This window comes from Saccopteryx bilineata, chromosome 9 (assembly GCF_036850765.1).
Source record: "Saccopteryx bilineata isolate mSacBil1 chromosome 9, mSacBil1_pri_phased_curated, whole genome shotgun sequence".
NCBI classification, from domain to species: domain Eukaryota; kingdom Metazoa; phylum Chordata; class Mammalia; order Chiroptera; family Emballonuridae; genus Saccopteryx; species Saccopteryx bilineata.
Window position 1 is genome coordinate 74,620,635 of NC_089498.1, and position 22,434 is coordinate 74,643,068.

General features: G+C 47.2%; 1 protein-coding gene across 4 annotated transcripts in view; it reads right to left on the reverse strand.

The window, feature by feature from the left end:
• Positions 1-16,479: 16,479 nt before the first annotated feature.
• Positions 16,480-22,434, reverse strand: part of MICU1 (mitochondrial calcium uptake 1) — a 265,614-nt gene continuing 259,659 nt past the window's right edge. For all 4 annotated transcript variants that reach the window (XM_066243013.1, XM_066243014.1, XM_066243012.1 and 1 more), the window contains one exon: positions 16,480-17,001. In XM_066243013.1, the coding sequence (XP_066099110.1) occupies positions 16,841-17,001 (161 nt within the window). In that variant the 3' untranslated portion in view covers positions 16,480-16,840. The remainder of the gene's footprint in view (positions 17,002-22,434) is intronic.

A 22,434-nucleotide genomic window follows, 5' to 3' on the forward strand; every position in this document is an offset into this window, starting at 1 on the left:
GTGGAGGTCAGTGGTAACCTCGACAAAGTTTCCCTTAGTGGATGATAGAGGTGAAAACTCCATGGGAATCAATTCAAGAGAGCGAGAGAGAAATAGATGGGCAGTGGAGAGGAATGTAGGGAAGTTTTGTTTTTTTAATTTTAAAATAAAAAAAAAGGCCCTGGCCGGTTGGCTCAGTGGTAGAGCGTCGGCCTGGCGTGCAGAAGTCCCGGGTTCGATTCCCGGCCAGGGCACACAGGAGAAGCACCCATCTGTTTCTCCACCCCTCCCCCTCTCCTTCCTCTCTGTCTCTTCCCTTCCCGCAACCAAGGCTCCATTGGAGCAAAGATGGCCCGGGCGCTGGGGATGGTTCCTTGGCCTCTGCCCCAGGTGCTGGAGTGGCTCTGGTCGCAACAGAGCGATGCCCCAGAGGGGCAGAGCATCGCCCCCTGATGGGCAGAGCGTCGCCCCCTGGTGGGCGTGCCGGGTGGATCCCAGTCGGGCACATGCGGGAGTCTGTCTGTCTCTCCCCGTTTCCAGCTTCAGAAAAATAAAAAAAAAATAAAAAATTAAAAAAATATTTATTTTAGAGAGAGGGACAGAGAGAGGGAAACATCAATTTGTTGTTCCACTTATTTATCTATTCAGTGGTTGATTCTTTTATGTGCCTTACTGGGGATCGAACCTGCAACCTTGGTGTATCAGGACAATGCTGTAACCAACTGAGATGCCGGCCAGGGCCTGTTTCCTTTTTTAAAGATGGGATATATTTTAGTGCTCTGAGATAGGAATTATTTAAGTGGGAAATAAATTTTGGTAATGCAGGGGTGAAAAGAGACAATTACAGGAGTAGACAGGGAAGGTGGGATTTGGGGCACAATGAGGGGATGGTCTTAGCTGCATGGACAACTCATTGATTTTCAGGAGGGAAGAGCATGTGGCTAGGGACACTGTAGGTAGCTGGTAAATTTGGAAGGGGAATATGAGGAAATTCCCTTCAGGTAATTTTAATTTTCTCAGTGTACTAAGAAGCAAAGCCATGGCCTCCTTGTCTACACATGCTCACTCTTTGGAAATTTCTTTACATACAACCTTCCTTCCCATTCCCACAGTCCCCTTCCCGATGCAAGCTCTTAAGACTCCAAGCTGGCCTGACTGAGAATATCCTGGGGGTGAAGAAATCAGCCCCTCCTTTACAAGGGAGCCTAATACTTATAGAAAGTTAAGCTTTTCACAAATTGATAGGTCCTTACTATGTGTTAATGAATAAACATGGTAACTCCTTTCAAATAGCCTCTCTGAGGTTTGTTGACCTAGGGCTGCAACATTCATCTCCCTCCTCCCTGCTGTTGATATAAGGAATATTCAAAACTGTAGAGGATTTCTGAGTCAGCTTGAGCCAAATTGACAGCATTGCCAGGAAGCAAGATCTCAAATGCTCTGCAGAACAGTTTTGTAGTTTTTTTTCCTGCATTTGAAATTAAGAGGAAATATACTGCTCACAAAAATTAGGGGATATTTTATTGATTCATATTCCTTTTGAAATATCCCCTAATTTTTGTGAGCAGCGTATAAGGAAGATTATATTGTAGTAAGGTACCCAAAAAGCTGAAAAATTACTATTGATATTCTAGGAGGAAAGGTCCTTCCTTTGGGGAGGGGAGGGAGAAGAATGTAGAAATTTCTGGCTTGCAAGAACAATGGGTCATTTAGTTTAAAATCTAAAATAAAGGTTAGAGAAACTTCTTTTTCAATGGGAGATAGAATTTACATACCACCTTGCATTGATTGTAGTTCCCCCCCTTCCTGGAATCTTGAGAGTAAAATACCTCTAGGCTAGTGAGGGAAGATGACCCTAAGAGATTTGTAAACATCTTTGATTGTGTTACCTTGAAAGTCTTAATGTTTCTGTGTACACCCTAAACAAATGTTGTAAGCTTGTGCCATGATGTCATGCTCTCCCCTGCCTGTGTGTGATCAAGGGTGTATAAACAGCCCCTGAATTTTTGGGGCACATGATTTGGGCTTCCAGAATGCCCCATGTAAGCTATATGTGGCTGGCATATTTAATAAATCTCCTCCTTTATTTTATTTTTTTAAAACCAAGTACATTTTATTTATTTTTAAAATTTTTTATTTTTATTTTTTTCAGAGACAGAGAGAGTCAGAGAGAGGGATAGATAGGGACAGACAGGAATGGAGAGAGATGAGAAGCATCAATCATTAGCTTTTCGTTGCGATACCTTAGTTGTTCATTAATTGCTTTCTCATATGTGCCTTGACCGTGGGTGTTGGGTGATGGTGGCCATGGCTACTGGCTTTACATTTGCCGTAGTCTGTGGCAGGATTTGATACAGTTCGGTATGGAGCCACCACCACCTTTGAGCGGTGGAGTAGAGGACTGGCTGCTGCTATGGTTCCCCATGGCTGTCCTTTTGGGGGCTGTAGGCTGGCTGACTTTTACAGCCATGCATGAGGAAACAGAGCATTGTGGAAGAGGCTGCGTGGGACCTGCAAACCGAGCAGTGAAGGAGCTGGAGCAAACGTGGGAGAAAGAGATGCTGGCCCTGGAGCTGGAGCAAGCACCAGAGAAGGAGGCCGACCTGATTCATGAGATTCGCTTGGAAATACAGCAGCTGCTGGAGGAGGATTCACAGGTTTGTGAGTTGCAGATTGCCCTGGACGTTGTGGAGAGCCAGCAGCAAGGAGTACCTGCTATGCCCCTGGTACATCTGCGATTGTGGGACATAAGGGTGAATGCTCTCCGGAGCAGAGATAGAAATGCTGACTGCCATTTCCACGAGATCCTCTTTGGGACAGTGTAAGACCTGCCAGGATGGCAGGGATGAGGGGGGTGGCTGAGGCCTCTTGTGCATGGACCGATTCCTGGACTATGACCGGAGTGGGCACTGGCTCCTTTGTTGGATGGACTTATGGATTTTGGACAATGTGAAATACCCTGATGGGGGTGGTGGGCGGCTTTGCTGGAGGCCCTTCCCCTGCCCCGGGAAGCCTTTCAAATGGCTAGAAACAAGTCCGAGGACATTTTTCAATTTGACAAAGTGCTCAGAAATTGGTGAAATGTACCTTTATAATTGTTGAAATTGTATGATTTGTCATGTTGTTGTAATTTGTGTAATGTGCTTAACTTCCTTGCTCAGGGATGCCAGTGGTGTAGATTGTGGGTAGTAAAGTGAGCATAGGGGTAGATTGTTGGGCAGATAAAATATATTATGCTCACTGCTAAAGATGGTGCTGCCCATGTGGAAGCCCATTACCCAGGTGATTGCTTGGGATGGGCGGGATTATATTAATGTGTGTTAGGGAAGGGCTTTCAGCCAAAAGGTTTTAAAAGGAAGAGAGATCACGTTGTTCGGGGGAAGAGTAATTATGTTCTAGGAGGAGCCCATGCTGTAGGAGAGCAGAGAAAGGCCATATGGCGGAGGCCAGGAGAAGCAGCCAAGATGGTGGAGTGCTGAAGGAGAAGCCAGTTTGTGCAGAGTGAAGGAGATGGGGAACAGAGGTGAATAAGGCTGGTGAGGTAGAAACCTTTGATCCTAGGAAAACTCGAATAAGTCAGTGGCTTTGGGAGCCCTGAATGGAAAGGGAAGTGTTTCCCCACTGTGTGTATTTCTTGCCCACTGGGTGCAAGCTAGGATTAAAGGTAACGGTCCACCAGTTCTTGGCTCCATTGTTTCATTATCGTCTGTCCAAATCTAATGTGAACCTGCACGAGCCAGACAGCTGTGATGGTGGCCATGGCTACTGGCTTTACAGTGGGGCTACAGCAGACTGAGTAGCCCCTTGCTTGAGCCAGTGACCTTGGGTCCAAGTTGGTGAGCTTTGCTCAAACCAGATGAACCCGCACTCAAGCTGGCGAACTCGGGGTTTCGAACCTGGGTCCTCCACATCCCAGTCCGATGCTCTATCCACTGCGCCACCACCTGGTCAGGCTATAAATCTCCTTCTTTAATAAAACTCTTCAAAATTAATCTAGACTTGGTGTCTCTATGTCGTAAACCCACGGATTTGAGGTACGGGTACTTTACAACAATATGAGGGGAGAAAGCAAGGCAGGGGTTGGATTACAGGATAGTTAACACAATTATATGCTCTCTTGAGGGTAGTTAACTTCCAAGAGATTTGGAAAGGCATTTTAAAGGTGTGTAAACCTAGGTGCACAGAAACAATGGACAGGCTTGCTTAAGGCAATGATAACCTTTAGGCCTGAGGTGTGACTCCCCTACATGACCTGCCTCCTTAGGAATTTACAATGAGATCCCTCGGAGAGGTTTCTTCAGTGTAAAGCCAGTGGCCGTGGCCCTGCAGGTTCATAATGGACTCGGGCAGACAGGAAAGGAACTGTGGAGCCAGAAAATGGTGGGCCATTCCGTTTATTAGAGTCTCACAATGGGGGATGAGCAAGCAGGCAGGGAAAAACGCTTCCCCTTCTCTCCAGACTCACAAGCAAACAGGCGGTGGGTGGTGGGGAAACCCCTTTCCCGGAAAACAATGGCCCCTCTCACGCAGGTAGGCAATCCACAGTCTGCAATCTGCTGCCCTGAGGGCAAGCACCCACAGCCTTACATGGACTGTACACACATGGAGTTGTCCCATGCTCATGTACCAATCAGGCAAAGTGCAAGCGAGCAAACCTAACACACTTGTAACACACTGGTTTGCCCAACATTCCAGTTAGATTTATTACAGTGCCTCCTTTTCGTCCACACTGCTAACTATCACGAGGTCTCCTCTTCCATTTTCTGAGTATCATGAGGCCCTCTTCTCTGCTGACTACAGCTGCTTTACTTCGTGAAAGAGGTACTCATGTTGTGAAGGAGGCCTGTAATTTCATTGCGCTAAGGAATCGGACTGTGATTGCCCAGCTACTGGCTGGTGAGCCCTCCTTTCTTTTCCCTTAATGCATATAAATGACAAAATCTTATTGAAATTTTGAGTCTGTTGTTAGTAACTTGACCTGGTTGCTGGGGTCTGGAACATTAAGGATCTGGTGAGGCAAGCTGAGTGTGTGTGTGAGTGTGAGTGTGTGTGTGTGTGTGTGTGTAGGACCTCTTCACACCTGTTTCTGCCTTCCCTCCCCTCTGCTGCTGAGCTGGGTCTCTGAACTATTTCAATTCAGAAAGGCTTTGTTGTTTCAAAAGGGCATACAATGCTGGTCTGGGGAGCCTCCATGTTGTTACTCCCTACCTTTCTTATAGATCTTAGTCTTACTGAGTATATTGCTTTTATCCTGAGGCAACTTGACTTTCTATGGGTCCTTCTCAGTCCAAAGGCCAGGAAGAGAGCCACACTCCTGCTCAGTTCATGTTAAATATTATGGTCCTTGATCTACATACAGATTTTGTTTAATAAGGGGCCTGGTATGCCAGGCATGACCTGAAATTAGAGTTTCTCTTTTATAGTTTTTTTTTAAAGTTCTAGAATTCTAGATTTAATTAGGAAATTGCATTATGCTTAAAAATAGTGTATTAGTTTGTTAGGGCTGCCATAACTACTCACAAACTGGATGGCTAAACAACAGAAGTTTGTTGTCTCAATTCTGGAGGCTAGAAGTCCAAGATCGAGGTGTCAGCAGGGTCGGTTCCTTCCAACGGGCTGTGAGGGAGGCGTCTCTTCCAGACTTCTTTTTCCTATGTATTTTCACAGTGTCTTCCCTCTAGGCATGTCTCCTTGATAGTCCTTGAAATTGAGATGTCATGATTTTGATCTAACGAAAAATTGGACACTTCTAATTTGACTAGCTGAAATCATGGTATTTGTGGGAGGATGAGCCTCAAAAAGAGACAGAATTCATAATTGCCTCCATAGGAACCCAGGAGAAGTCACAGCAGAAATGAATCTTCAAATGAATCTCAGCAGCTACTCATTTTGCTTTTAGAACTGAAACTGCTTTTGTATTCAGTGACCACTTGCTTCCAGATTTCTCTCTTCTGGGGACATCAAGAATTCATAGTCTAGCTAACCTTAACATGCTTTAATTTTCTACTGTCCTTTCCCCATTTCTCCTAAGACACTTTTCACCCCACCCCTATCTATCTATCTATCTATCTATCTATCTATCTATCTGCCTGCCCTCCTAATTATCTTTTCCATCTGTCCAAGTCTAACTTGTTCTTCAAGGCTCAGCTTAACCTCTACCTTCCCTGTGAAGAGGTAGAATTCATTTAATAGTCTATCCTGAAAGCCAGGTACTGTGCAGAGAGTTAGAGATTCAGAGAAGCAGCACAATTAGGGACAGATCCTGATATCAGGAAGCTCACAGTCTAGAAGGGAGATAAATATGGAGAAAATTAGAGGACAGCGGGGTTGTGTGTACACAGAGAAGGCTCTGGGGGATTTGACTCCTGAGTGAGCAACGGCCTCCTTCCCCATGTCCTCCCTGCTTCCATGTCCCCACACATAAGCCTGGCTCCTCCATGGAGATCCAGCTTCACTGCCCTGCACAGTTGGCAAACCTGTGTCCAGCTAAACCAAGACAGAGATCTTGCCTTCATGTTTCCTGTGGCTTGAACATAGGGCCTGACACCTAATATGGGCTCAATGCATATTTGTGAAATGAACAGAATAAATGAATTCCAGCGACAGGCTCCTCTCTCGCTGAACACTGTTCTGGAGTTTCCCTGAGCTAGCCTGAGGGAGAAATTCCTTTCTAAGGCTTCAGAAAGAATCATTAAGTCAGTGGAGTATCCCCCACTTCTCATCCTTTGCTCTTTTGCTCCCTGGCTCCCACCGTCCTTTGCTGCCTCCAAATGTGACTCACCAAGGCCTTCCTCTCAGGGAGCTCCAGGCTGCAAGAGCTCTCCCTGAGGAAATGACACCTGCTGACTCAATCATGGCAGACGGGAATACTCTGCAGCTGGGTGAGTGGCTCGGAGGCTTTCCAATGTATGCCTTTTCCTGTAAGTTTGGTTTTGGAACCACATGAATGTGTACCTATTGAAAAAAGAAAACAATCTCACAATGAAGATGAAAAGTCACCCAAGAGTTTGGATGACTGATAGGTAACTGAATTTTCAATTGGAGCTTCAGTAAAGTATTTGTTGAATGAACACATGAGTATTTCCCCACAGCATCTTCGGATCTTCATTTTAGTCCTTTGCGCTCTCTCTTTAAAAAAGGAGTTTTCCTGTCCCCTAGAAAGGGCCAAAGGCTGGAGACTGAAAAACTGAAGGGCACAGGGCACTTGTGTTCTTTCTACCAGACTTGTCTGTCTCGTGGCTGTCCCACCACGTACAGGTTCTTGACCTCAGAGTCCGTTCGCTTTGATGGTCTGTTCTCAGCTTCCTCTGGGGCGGAGATTAGTATTAGTATTTTACATTTGGGAAACTGTTTCAGACTTCATGTGTTCATGGTTAGTTGGCCTTGAAACTTGAGAGAACTCAGGTTTTCAGGAAATTCCCAAACTATATCTTTACCCTAAATGCCCTTTCTGGGTCCAGATTTTTAAAAACATTTATTGATTTCACAGAGAGGAAGGGGACAGGGAGAGGGAGAGAAGGGAGGGGGAGAGAGAGAGAGAGAGAGAGAGAGAGAGAGAGAGAGAGACATGAATTTGTTGTTCCACCCATTTATGCAGTCATTGGTTGATTTTTTTTTTTCTGACAGAGACAGAGAGAGGGGCAGATAGGAACAGACAGGAAGGGAGAGAGATGAAAAGCATCATTTCTTCATTGCAGCACCTTAGTTATTCATTGATTGCTTTCTCATATGTGCCTTGACAGGGGTGGGGGCTACAGCAGAGTGAGTGGCCCCTTCTTGCTCAAGCCAGTGACCTTGGGCTCAAGCCAGAGACCATGGGGTCATGTCTATGATCCCATACTCAAACCAGTGACCCCATGCTCAAGCTGGTGAGCCCACACTCAAGCCTGATGAGCCCATGCTCAAGCTGGCGATCTTGGGGTTTTGAACCTGGATCTTCCACATCCCAGTCCAACGCTCTATCCACTGCGCCATCACCTGATCAGGCATTGGTTGATTCTTGTGTGTGCTCAGACCTGGGATGGAACTGCAACCCTGGTGTATCCAGATGCTGCTCTAACCGACTGGCCTGGGTTCTAGATTCTTATATCTAACTATCTACTAGATATTTCTACCAGGATGTCTCTCAGGCACCTCAATGTGTTAAAAATGGCCTCATCATCCTCCACCCAAACCTGGTTCACTCAGTTTCCAGTGCTACTTACTGAAGAGCACTACCATACACTCAGCTAAACAATCTGGGTTTCATCTTCCAGTCCCTTACCCTCCTCTGATTTATATGCCCCCACCCCTAACTGTTAGCAACTCTCCAGCTCTGCAGCCTGCCCCCTAATCCAGGCTTTTGGCGTCTTAACTGGATTATAGCCACCCCTAACTTTGAGCCCATGCCAGTCCATCTGGGGCGTTGCAGGCCGTCTTCATTCTAAAATGCAAAGCTCATTATGTCATCCTCCTGCTTAAAATCCTTCAATGGCTCCTAATTAAGATAAAAATCCAAACTGTTTATTGGGCTTACAGGGTACTATAGTTTCTGGTTCTATTTTTTTTTTTTTTCATTTTTCTGAAGCTGGAAACAGGGAGAGACAGCCAAACAGACTCCCGCATGCGCCTGACCGGGATCCACCTGGCACGCCCACCAGGGAGCAACGCTCTGCCCACCAGGGGGCGATGCTCTGCCCATCCTGGGCCTCGCCATGCCTCGACCAGAGCCACTCTAGCGCCTGAGGCAGAGGCCACAGAGCCATCCCCAGCGCCCGGGCCATCTTTGCCCCAATGGAGCCTTGGCTGCGGGAGAGGAAGAGAGAGACAGAGAGGAAAGCACGGCAGAGGGGTGGAGAAGCAAATGGGCGCTTCTCCTGTGTGCCCTGGCCGGGAATCGAACCCGGGTCCTCCGCACGCTAGGCCGACGCTCTACCGCTGAGCCAACCGGCCAGGGCTCTATTTATTTTTTAAAAGATTTTATTTATTCATTTTAGAGAAGGGGGGAGGGGGGAGGAGCAGGAAGCATCAACTCCCATATGTGTCTTTTTTTTTTTTGTATTTTTCTGAAGCTGGAAATAGGGAGAGACAGTCAGACAGACTCCTGCATGCGCCCGACCGGGATCCACCCGGCACTCCCACCAGGGGCGATGCTCTGCCCCTCCAGGGCGTCGCTCTGCCGCGACCAGAGCCACTCCAGTGCCTGGGGCAGAGGCCAAGGAGCCATCCCTAGCACCTGGGCCATCTTTGCTCCAATGGAGCCTGGGCTGCAGGAGGGGAAGAGAGACAGAGAGGAAGGAGAAGGGGAGGGGTGGAGAAGCAAATGGGCGCTTCTCCTATGTGCCCTGGCCGGGAATCGAACCTGGGTCCCCCGCACGCCAGGCCGACGCTCTACTGCTGAGCCAACCGGCCAGGGCCTCCATATGTGTCTTGACTGGGCAAGCCCAGGGTTTCGAAATGGCGACCTCAGCGTTCCAGGTCAAAGCTTTATCCACTGTGCCACCACAGAGGCTTTTTTTTTCTTCTTCAGATAAAGCCATTTGGGTTTGGTATTTTTTTGTTCTAAGTACATTTTAAACTACTGATTCATTTTATGGACTATAGTCCATTTAGATTTAAAGTTTTTTCTTGTGTCTGTTTGACAAATTATATTTTCTAGGAAACTATCCATTTCAAATATATTGACATAAAATTGTTCCTAATATTATGTTTAAACTGTTTTTGTGTTGTTATCTTTATTATATGTGGCTTAAGTGTCTGTTTGTCGCCGATAGCTTATTGGTTGCTTGTGTAACTGTACTAGCCAATGGGGTGAAGTTGCCACGGCTGAACGCAAATTGAGCGGTCAGGGAGAAGGTGAACATTTGTTTGCATTGGCAATCATCTGTTTTACATAAAAACTACATCTTAACGTAATTTCTTTTAAGAATGCCTCCTAGAAAATACAGCACTGAAGAGGAGAGAAAAGGAGCCAAAGCTGCACAAAAACAGCTTTCTCGACAAAAAGAAACCACTGAGCAGAGAAAGACAAGGCTTGCTTCAGTCGCAGAGCAAATGCGTCTTTCTCGGCAAAATGAGACTGATGAGCATAGAGAAACAAGGCTTGCCTCAGATGCAAGACAAAAAAGCCTGTCTCAACAAAATGAGTCCTTTGAACAAAGGCAGGAGAGAAATGCAAAAAAACGACAGAGTAATGCTGACCAAAATGCAAAAAGGATTAAACAGTTTCAAACGGAGAAACTTTCATTTTTGAGCATTCCTCTGGTGACATGAATATTAAATGTGAACACTGTCAGTCCTTAAACTTCAAGTTAGAAACTAATCAATTTGACGGTGGCAAGAAAGGATTTTCTCAACGTTGCAAGTACGGAAACATTGTAGTTCCACTAATTGAGAATTATCCACCACTCTTGAATAAATTATTGACTAATCAGCATCCAAATAGCCTGCATTTGGACACGGTCAACTTTATGTTGCCTGTTCAAGAGTTCGTGAAAGAACGGACATAAAATTAAAAATAATTGATGGTCCTCTGCAAGGCGAGCTTAAAAATGATGGAAAGATCTACAGAAGAAATGTTGTGTACAAAGAGATCTTTGACATGTGAATTAACATTTTATTTAAATCACCTTTATTTATTGAGCTAGCAGTGGCTCTTAAGAAATGTACCACCAGTGGTTTCCTTCATTGCACTCTACTTTAAGCAATTAAGCAAGTAGAAGGGGGAAACCCCGTGGGGCACTAAGCAAAGGGGCATCCTCGCAGCCTGCCCTGGGTAATTCAGTTTGAATTAGCAGACACCTTTGCACAAATCATTTTAATTACAATTTATAATATCTAGAACAGCGGTCATTTCGTATGACCACCGGGCTTTCTAGTATGTATTTAAGAGTTTATATTACTTACGATTTTTCTTTTTAGTGAGAGAGGGAGAAAGATGAGAAACATCAACTCGTAGTTGTGTCACTTTAGTTGTTCATTGATTGCTTCTCATACGTGCCTTGACCAGTGGGCTTCAGCTGAGCCAGTGACCTCTTGATCAAGCCAGCATTCTTGGGCTCAAGTCAGCAACCATGGGGTCATATTGCTGTTTTCATGCTTAAGCTGGTGAGCCTGCGCTCAATCCAGCGACCTTGGGGTTTTGAATCTGGAACCTTAGTGTCCCAGGTCAATGCTCTATCCACTGTGCCACCACCGGTTAGGCTTTTGCTCTTTTGTTTTGGTTTGAGTTTTATTTTTTATTTTTATTTATTTATTTTTCATTTTTCTGAAGCTGGAAACAGGGAGAGACAGTCAGACAGACTCCCGCATGCGCCCGACCGGGATCCACCCGGCACGCCCACCAGGGGCGGTGCTCTGCCCCCCAGGGGGCGATGCTCTGCCCATCCTGGGCGTTGCCATGTTGTGACCAGAGCCACTCTAGCGCCTGAGGCAGAGGCCACAGAGCCATGCCCAGCGCCCGGGCCATCTTTGCTCCAATGGAGCCTTGGCTGCGGGAGGGGAAGAGAGAGACAGAGAGGAAAGCGCGGCGGAGGGGTGGAGAAGCAAATGGGCGCTTCTCCTATGTGCCCTGGCTGGGAATCGAACCCGGGTCCTCCGCACGCTAGGCCGACGCTCTACCGCTGAGCCAACCGGCCAGGGCTAATTTTAATTTTATTTTATTATTATTATAGAGACAGAGAAAGAGTCAGAGAGAGGGATAGAGACAGAAAGACAGGAATGGAGGGAGATGAGAAGCATCAATCATTAGTTTTTCGTAGCGACACATTAGTTGTTCATTGACTGCTTTCTCATATGTGCCTTGACTGTGGGCCTTCAGCAGACCGAGTAACCCCTTGCTCGAGCCAGCGACCTTGGGTCCAAGCAGATGAGCTTTTGCTCAAACCAGATGAGCCTGCACTCAAGCTGGCAACCTCGGGGTCTCGAACCTGGGTCTTCCGCATCCCAGTTCGATGCTCTATCCACTGCGCCACTGCCTGGTCAGGCTCTTTTTCCAACTTTTTGAGGCAGATGCTTAACTTAATCGATTGTCTTCTGTAAATAAGTATGGAACGTGTAAGTTTCTAAGTTTCCCTTTAGCTGTGTCCCACAAATTTTAATTTTTTTTTCTTCATTTTTTCTGAAGCTGGAAACAGGGAGAGACAGTCAGACAGACTCCCGCATGCGCCCGACCGGGATCCACCCGGCACGCCCACCAGGGGGCGACGCTCTGCCCACCAGGGGGCGATGCTCTGCCCATCCTGGGCGTCACCATGTTGCGACCAGAGCCACTCTAGCGCCTGAGGCAGAGGCCACAGAGCCATCCCCAGCGCCTGGGCCATCTTTGCTCCAATGGAGCCTTGGCTGCGGGAGGGGAAGAGAGAGACAGAGAGGAAAGCGCGGCGGAGGGGTGGAGAAGCAAATGGGCGCTTCTCCTGTGTGCCCTGGCCAGGAATCGAACCTGGGTCCTCCGCACGCTAGGCCGACGCTCTACCGCTGAGCCAACTGGCCAGGGCAAATTTTAATTTTTAATATCTTTTCATTACCATATTCAGTTCTAAGCATTTTCAAACTTCCATCATGACTTTTTCTATAACCTATGAGTTTTTAAATTTTTTATTTATTTTATTTTAGTGAGAGGAGAGGCAGACAGACTCCCACATGTGCCCAGACCAGCATCCACCCAGCAAGCCCATTAGGGGCAATGCTCTGCCCATCTGGGGTGTTGCTCCGTTGCAACCAGAGCTATTCTAGCACCTGAGACAGAGGCCATGGAGCCATCCTCAGTGCCCGGGGCCAACTCGCTCTAATTGAGCTTTGGCTACAGTAGGGGAAGAGAGAGTTGCAAGAGGGGAAGGGTGCAGAAGCAGATTGGCGCTTCTCCAGTGTGCCCTGACCGGTATTCGAACCCAGGACTTGCACATGCTGGGCCAACGCTCTACCATTGAGCCAAATGGTCAGGGCCTAACCTATGCATTTTAAATGTTAAAATGCTCATATTTATTATTTTTTTGTGTGCATGACCACATCTTAATTAATTCTTGGGTACCAAAATCACCCCAACCTGTACTAGATACTTCCTAGAACTTCAGTTCCCAGAAATAGGCTTTTAAGGAGGGGCTTTCCTTAACTTACTTTCATGTCCAGTGTTGAATTTTTTAAATTAGAAATCAAATGCTGCATGTTTATTGGCTGCAGAGCTCTCTGAATGGAGCAGGCTCTGAAGGTGGGTGAAGAGGACAAGATGAGAGGTTGAGTTCTGAGGGCCACCCAGGGCTGTGACTTGCATGCCGCTGGCCGTGCGAGGTAGGAGACGGTGTGCACCAGCCCTCCCTTCCTGAGTGTCCCTCATGTGCTCCTGTCTGGTGGCATCCAAGCTGCTCACTGTCTGGCTGTGTGTGGAGATCTGGAGCGGAATGGTGACAGAATAGCATTGCCGGCACTCCTGATGGCTCTTCCGTTTGCTGCAAAGGGCAAGGATCTCCGTTTCTCCCGGTGGTTCCTCATGCACTTTGGATGGCTCACCATCTGGTCCATCCAGAGTCTTGGAAAATTCTACCCCGTCCTCCTCTTCCCAAGGCAGGCTGGGTTGCTTGGTACCCTCTACCTGGACACTCCTTTTCCCCCCTTTGTTAACTTCTGCTCAACACTCAGGATTTTTTTTTTTTTTGTATTTTTATGAAGCTGGAAACGGGGAGAGACAGACTCCCACATGCGCCCGACCGGGATCCACCCGGCAGGCCCACCAGGGGCGACGCCCTGCCCACCAGGGGGTGATGCTCTGCCCCTCCGGGGCGTCACTCTGTCGCGACCAGAGCCACCCCAGCGCCCGGGGCAGAGGCCAAGGAGCCATCCCCAGCGCCCGGGCCATCTCCGCTCCAATGGAGCCCCGGCTGCGGGAGGGGAAGAGAGACAGAGAGGAAGGAGGGGGTGTGTGGAGAAGCAAATGGGCGCCCCCCCCATGTGCCCTGGCCAGGAATCGAACCCGGGTCCCCCGCACGCCAGGCCGACACTCCACCGCTGAGCCAACCGGCCAGGGCCCACTCAGGATTTTTTTAAAAATTAAAAATAAAAAGGTCCTCTGCAAGCCTGCCTTGAACTCAGAAACCTGGATTACATGGCCCTCACATAAGCAGCTTGCACTTAACCTTACTGCTTCTTTCCTCTATTCCCCTCACTAGAATGCAAGCTCCTTGAAGACCTTGCCGAGTGCCTGGCACATAGTGGGTGAACAGTAAAGAGTTGTCCAATGAAGAGTGACTCATACACTTCCATTTGCTGGCAAAAATTCCCCTTCTACAGCTACTGAGAACAATACTAGGCATCGCTTCTTGCTTCATCTCAATTATAATGATATCCAGAGTCTTTCTTCACAATTATGGTCCATCTCTGGATGTGCATCCCGCCCTAGCCCTGCCACCCAGGTCTCTGGGAGGCCTATTCTTAGGAGCAGAGCTGGGGCCAGGCTGCACTCAAGCAGCCTCACCACCTCCCCTGCTCGAGTCCCTGCAATAAGCCTTCTTGCCAGTAGGTGGCACCTGAAGCCTTAAAGCAGCACACTGCTCCCCCCTTCCTTTTCTGAGCTGCTTGGAAAGGATGCTCTGGTGGGAACCGGGCTCTTGGCTCATGCTGCTGTTCCTTTTTGCCTGTCCGGTAGCAGACATTGCCTGGACTTCTCCTTAGTCTTAGACTCTAATTTGGTTCAAGTGCATATGCTCCAATTAGAACTAAAACTAGGCGGGACACTAAAAGCTATTAAAATGATGAGTTTTGAAGAGCATGGATGTTCTTAAACCCATTTCCCTTAGTAACTCTCCATATTCTTCTTGCTTGTCCTTGTGGATGATGCTGACTCCAAAGTGAAGAAAGCCTAGCAACCTGGTCCCGTCTGAGTTTCCTTCCCCCCTCCCCTCAATACATAAGGTCTAGAACTAGCGAGTTTTGTTTTTTAAAAAATTAGGGAACAACAAGGTAAAGAACAGCTGTGGGTGTGTCTGGGAGCAGTTTATTGAGACCTTGCTAGTGTCACCTTAACATCGAGAGTTATTTTTAAATTAGCCTTTATTTTATTTTTCTTCTTTTCTAAGTGAGGGGAGGGGAGATAGACAGACTCCCACCTGCGCCCCAATTGGGATCCACCTGGCAACCCCTGTCTTGGGCTGATGCTCAGATCAACTGAGCTATCCTCAGCGCCTGAGGCCTAGGCTCAAACCAGTTGAGCCAATGGCTGCAGGAGGATAAGAGAGAAAGAATGGGGAGAGAAGCAGATGGTTGCTTCTCATGTGTGCCCTGACCAGGGATGGAACCCAGGATGTCCGCATGCTGGGCCAACATTCTATCCACAGAGCCAACTGGCCAGGACCTTCTTCTTTTAAAAAAAAATTATTTACTTATCGATTGATTTTTAGAAAGAGAGTAAAAAATATTGATTTGTTGTTCTTTTTTTTTTTTTTTTTAATTTTTCTGAAGTTGGAAACGGGGAGAGGCAGTCAGACTCCCGCATGCGCCCGACCAGGCACGCCCACCAGGGGGCGATGCTCTGCCCCTCCAGGGCGTTGCTCTATTGTGACCAGAGCCACTCTAGCGCCTGGGGCAGAGGCCAAGGAGCCATCCCCAGCGCCCGGGCCATCTTTGCTCCAATGGAGCCTCGGCTGCGGGAGGGGAAGAGAGAAACAGAGATGAAAGAGAGGGGGAGGGGTGGAGAAGCAGATGGGCGCTTCTCCTGTGGGCCCTGGCCGGGAATCAAACCCGGGACTTCTGCACGCCAGGCCGACATTCTACCACTGAGCCAGCCAGCCAGGGCCGATTTGTTGTTCTTATTTATGTATTCATTGGTTGTTTCTTGTATAGGCCCTGACCGGGGATCGAACCTGCCACCTTTGTGTACTGGGTCAATGCTCTGACCAACTGACATACTCGGTGAAGACCCAAATGCTCTCACTTTTTGTTTGTGCTGGAAGTTGCTTTTCAGCAGGAGGAACCAGACTCTAGTAGAAGGAAAACAGGTCTGCTGCTAGCAAGTTCTAAAACCCAGTGGAGGAGGGAAATGAGAAGGGCCCCAGAGGACCCTAAAATACAGGAGACAACAGCCTTTGGGGGGTTTATTGCAAACTGTTATAATGAGAGTGATATTTTACAAGTGTTTAAGATAGAGCGCTGATGGGCTCTGAGCCAGGCGTCCGCTTGAGAGGCCCACGTCTGGAGGGGAAGTGGCACTTGCAGGGAATATGAACTCAGTCACTGCTGCTCACTAAGCAGTTTGGTGGAGTCACCTTAGGGAGCCTAAGTGCAGAAGAAGGGAGTGAGAGGGGAGAGAGCCAGTAAGCAGCAGCTTTCAATCCCAAATCTTCCTCCATTCCCACCGTGCACACCCCCTTTCTGGAGCAGGCCTCGGAACCACCCTGGGGACCAGCACAGATCCCTCCGCTGGCCCAGGCCTCCTGCCGCCTCAGGGTAGCCCAGTTATCCTCATTATCTTTCGTCACTGACTTCCTTCTGCCTGCCAGAGGTTTTCCCAACTTGTAGCTTAAAAGCACCAGGAGAAAAAAGCAAGGAATGTTTTTAATATAAATCCACAGCAAAAATGAGAACAGGGTGTTTCCCAGTGTTGGTATCTGTGAATGTCCCTGCATTCTTTATCCGCAGGGTGCTTGAGTGGGTAGTGCTGCTGAAGGTGCTCAAGATCTGAATGTTTAGGACTTATTCATGTTTTTGAGAACGCGGGGTAATCACTGGGCAGAATCAGAGCCTAGCAGAACACTGGGACAGGGGAAGGATGGAGAGGGTACACCAACCAATCCTGAGATCATTCCCAAGAGGAAGGGAGCACTATTTCCAGAAGCAGCAGTGGAAGAGCTGGGCCCCGACTGCTGTGGAGGAGGCGGCCCCTTCTTGCTGTTTTTAGCTACTGTTTGGGCAAAGCGAAGTCCCAGGCCGTTTCCTGCGCACACTTCCACATGGCCTGCATGAGGCGGGTGAAGCCCATGTCTTTGGGCTTCTCCAGGCCTCTCATCAGTCGTTGCTTCATGATGGAAACAAATTCCTTATTGCTCAGCTCCCCATTGCCTAGAGGAAGAGGTAAACACACAGGGATAAGTGGAGGCCTTGAAACAGACACTGAGAAAATCCCACTGTTCATACCAGGTGGGTTGTGAAGCCCGGTGCTCTCTCAGCCAAATTCAATTCTCTTGGCTTAAAATGTACTGGTCTGCTCCTTCCTTGATGTTTCTGACTGCATGCAACTGTGACAGGTCAGTGTGACAAAAGTTGAATGAGAATATATTTTGTGTCAGGTCTACGGGTTGTGAGTACAGAGTTAAATGAGACTTTGTCCCTTGAAATACTTCCAGGTTTTGGGAGAGAAAAATACACGATCTCAACAGTGTGGTCAAGTTGGTAATGGCGTAAACAGAGGATGCCATGGGGGAGCAGAGGAGGAATCTCAACCTAGGCTGGCACAACTACAGATCAGTAAAGGCTTCCAGGAGGTGACTCTTAAGTTGAATCCCAGAGGATGAAGAGGAACTGGACAGTAAAGGGAGGTGAGCTGGAAGGCAGGCATTCCAGGCAGCGTCAGCAGCGTCAGCAGTGGCACAGGCAGGGAGCAGCCGGCTGACGGAGAGTTACAAGTAGTTCGGCAGTGCTGGGCACATAGAGGTGGGGCTTGGCAAGTACACTAGAGGGGCAGGCAGGAGACAAGTCCCCAGCAACTTATATTTTTGTTAAAGGGTTTGTACTGTGTGTCTAGGTGGTGGAGCACCAGGAAAGGACTGGAAGCAGGGGAGTGAGATGTCATCAGATCTCCATCTGGAGAGATTTCTCTGGCTGGATACCTGGGGGTGGGACTAGAGAGGTGCACAGCTGGAGTATGGGAACCGGTGAGGAGACTGGAACAGCGGTCCAGGCGAGACAAGGGCTTTCCAGGGTGAAAACCAAAACCACAGTCTGGCTTTGGACCAAGCCCATTTCCTCATGGATTCCCATTCTACCCTCTTCAATGACCTTGAAGAAAACTTGGAGAGCATATGTTTTTTTGTGTTTTTTTTTTTTTGCGTGACAGAGACAGAGAGAGACAGAGAGAGGGACAGATAGGGACAGACAGACATGAAGGGAGAAAGATGAGAAGCATCAATTCTTCCTTGTGGCACCTTAGTTTCTCATGGACTGCTTTCTCATATGTGCCTTGACTGGGGGGGCTACAGCAGACCGAGTGACCCCTTGCTCAAGCCAGCAACCTTGGGCTCAAGCTGGTGAGCCTTGTTCAAACCAGATGAGCCCACACTCAAGCTGGTGACCTCAGGGTTTCGAACTTGGATCATCCACGTCCCAGTCCGACACTCTATCCACTGAGCCACCGCCTGGTCAGGCTAGAGCATCTGGTTTAACCAAAGGTCACCTCTCAAGTAACATGGAACAGTAACCACTTCAACAGTAGAAGGCAGTCACCCTTTGACTAGATGCCCAGGACTAAATGTCTGCTGATTAAGAGAATGGCAGCTATTACTGGCGGTGATAAGGCAACAGGGAACCAGCAAACAGATGGTTAATGATCAGTCAGGGAAGACAGTGGGAAGAAGGAATAAATGGTTTACTTTTGTAGAGTGTACTTGAAAACCTAACCTGGCCCATGTTTTCTGGCTGGAGAGAGCATGGGCAGCCTCAGAGATCCTTCACAGCAAGATTAAACAAGACAAAACAAAGGAGTGTATGGCACTATGGCTACACTAGGGAGTGGGAGTGACCAGAAGGCGGCACCAGAGGGCCCTGTGGTCCTGGTAATGTGATGTTTCTGGATAATGGTGGCTACACAGTATGTTCAGTTTTTAAAAATTTATCAATCTCTACACTTATGATATTTGCATTTTTCTGTATGTGCAGAGGTCCCCAAACTTTTTACACAGAGGGCCAGTTCACTGTCCCTCAGACCGTTGGAGGGCCGCCACATACAGTGCTCCTCTCACTGACCACCAATGAAAGAGGTGGCCCTTCCGAAAGTGCGGTGGGGGGCCGGATAAGTGGCCTCAGGGGGCCGCATGCGGCCTGCGGCCGTAGTTTGGGGACGCCTGACAGTATGCTTTAATATAAAAAGTTTAAAAGTAGCCTGGCTGGACTGAAGCAATCAATGATATGGCTTACTAAGAATGTAATTAAAAGAACAAAAAAGTCTAAAGATTCTTACTATTTTGTATATGAAAAAATCTGAGGTCATTTTATTCAAACTACCATGGGATTTGTTTTGTCCTTCCCTAAGGCCGGGGCTGACTGGTGAGAATGGCTTCTGTTACCTATGACCCGGGAATATGGCTGAGTGTCTTCTGTGTGCATGTGCGATCTGTGAACGCAACTCCTCATTCTGGGGTGAACAAGTCTGTTTGAAAATCGTAGTTCCCTCTCTTCTGACATTTTGACCTAATACCTTGCACTGGTAGAAATAACAATGGCTTTTAATTTTATGTTTTATTTTTCTATTACACTTGATATTCAATATTATTTTTCAGGTGTATAGCATAGTAGTTAGACAATTATATAATTTACGAAGTGATTCCCCCATAATTCTAGTACCCACCTGGAACCACACATACTTATTACAATATTATTGACTATATTCCCCATGCTACTACCTCCCATGACTATTCTTTTAAATTTATTTTTTATTTTACTGAGAGGACAGGAGGCAGAGACAGACTCCTGCATGCACCCCGACCAGGATCTACTACACAAGCCCACTAGGGGGCGATGTTCCGTCCCTCTGGGGCCCTTGCTCTGTTGCAACCAGAGCCAGTATTTTTTCTTTTAGTGCCTGAAGGAGAGGCCATGGAGCCATCCTCAGTGCCAGGGGCCAACTTGCTCCAATTAAGCCTTGGCTGAAGGAGGGGAGGAAGAGAGAGAGAGAGAGAGGGAGAAAAGGAGAGGGAAAGAGAGAGGCGGGAGGGGTAGAAAAGCAGATGGGTGCTTCTCCTGTGTGTCTGACCAGGAATTGAACCCAGGACATCCACACACCAGGCCAATGCTCTACCACTGAGCCAACTGGCCAGGGACCCCATGACTATTTTGTAACTACCAATTTGTAACAATGACTTTTTAATTTTATATATATTTCCTTTTTCTGTGGATTAAGAAAATAAGCCCCATAAATGCTAAATGATTTTCTAAAGGGAATTCAAATAGATATTGATAGAGCCTGCTTCAAAAAGGCAAAAAAATCAAATATAATTTCTCATTTTATGTGGGAACTGTGAGGCTGGTTGCCTTTATTTCCATAGTCACTTCACAGAACAGCTCTAGGATATTGGCTTAAGAAACTGTATAAAAGCCTGACCAGTGGTGGTACAGTTGATTGAGCATGGCCCTTTTCAAAACCCCAAAGTCACTGGCTAGAGTGTGGGCTTGTCAGCTTGAGTGCTAAGTGTGGGCCTCCCAATTTGAGTGCAGCCTTGCTGGCATAAGCACAAGATCACTGACATAATCCCATGGTCACTGGCTTGAGTCCAAGGTCGCTGGCTTGAAGCCCAAGGTCGTTGGCTTGAGCAAGGGGGTCACTGGCTGGCTTGAGCCCCTGGTCAACAGTTAATGCTTCTCATCTCTCTTCTCCCCCCTCTCTCCCTCGTCCTGTACTCTCTCTCTAAAAAAAATTGTAAAAATAAATTTTTTCTAAAATCTTTTTTTAAAAAACTGATTTCAGAGAGAGGAATGGAGAGACAGAGACAGAAACAATGATCTGTTACTGTGTGTGCTCCGACCAAGGATCGAACCTACAACCTCTTGTGTTTTGGGGAGGACGCTCTGAACAACTGAGCTATTTGGACAGGGCAAAAATAAGTGTTTTATTTTGAAAAAATGCAAGCCACCCACATGTGATTAAAGTAAAAAAATCTGGGGATGTTTAATCTCTCTATAGTAGTGCTATTTATCAGAACTCTCTTTGATGAAGAAAACAGTTTTAAATACAGTAGTGCTATTTAATACAGTAGTCACTGGCCACATATGGGTACTGAGCACTTAAAATATGGCTAAAGAGACCAAAGTACTGAGTTTTAAAGTATTAAATTTTAGCCCTGGCTGGTTTGCTCAGTGGTAGAGTGTTGGTCTGGTGTGGATGTCTTGGGTTCGATACCTGGTCAGGGCACACAGGAGAAGCACCCATCTGCTTCTCCATCCCTCCTCCTCCTTCTCTCTCTCTCTCTCTCTCTCTCTCTCTCTCTCTTCCCCTCCTGCAGCCATGGCTCAAGAGGAGCGAGTTGGTCCTGGGTGCCAAGGATGGCTCCATGGCCTCCACCTCAGGTGCTAAGAAGAGCTCGGTTGCTGAGCAATGGAGCAATGCCCCAGAGGGGCAGAGCATCGCCCCCTAGTGGGCTTGCCAGGTGTCTGTCTCTGCCTCCTCTCCTCTCATTGAATTAAAAAAATATATATAGGCTTTTAATTTAAATAGATGCATGTGAGAGTGGTATCATATTGGACAGGGCAGCCTAGAGAATAAGCCACCCCACCCTGAGTATGGGGCCATTTCCTTGTCCTAGTCCTGGGACTTCCTTTACTCGGACCTCAGTTGTGGGTACAGGTGGCCGATTTAATAACTCAAACTCAGTAACTTAAGTAATGAACACCAGTTATGTGCAAAGTACTATCTGAGGTCCTATTTGGGGGAGTGTCCAAAGGTGAACAGGACTTGTAACTACCCTTAAAAACCTCACAATTAGTAGGGAAGTTAGGCCACACATATATAGAGAGAGTGTAGTCAACCTTTTTATACCTACCACCCACTTTTGTATCTCTGTTAGTAGTAAAATTTTCTAACCACCCACTGGTTCCACAGTAATGGTGATTTATAAAGTAGGGAAGTAACTTTACTTTATAAAATTTATAAAGCAGAGTTACAGCATGTTAAAGCATATAATAATAATGACTTACCAAGTATTTTATGTTGGATTTTCGCTAAGTTTGGCAGAATAAATCTTTATAAAACAACTTACTATAGTTAAATCTATCTTTTTATTTATACTTTGGTTGCTCTGCTACCGCCCACCATGAAAGCTGGAACGCCCACTAGTGGGCGGTAGGGACCAGGTTGACTACCACTGGTGTAATCTATAGTAATGTGGACAAATTGAACCAAGTTAAGGATTGAAAAAAACCAGAGTGATTCAATATGCTGGGACCAAAATGGGAGGTTTCAGGTAGGCAGAAGCATTTGAGCTGGTTAATTTTTTTTCTTTTAATAAATAGTTCTTATCCTTTATTTTTATTTATTTATATTTTTGTGACAGAGACAGAGAGAGACAGATAGAGGGGTACATAGGGACAGAAAGACAGGAAGGAAGAGAGATGGGCAGCATCAATTTTTTGTTGTGGCTCCTGAGTCTCCTTAGTTGTTCATTGATTGCTTTCTCATATGTGCCTTGACTGGGGGATTGCAGCAGAACAAGTGACCCCTTGCTCAAGCTATTGACCTCACGCTCAAGCCGGTGACCTCGGGTTTTGAACCTGGGTCCTCTGCGTCCC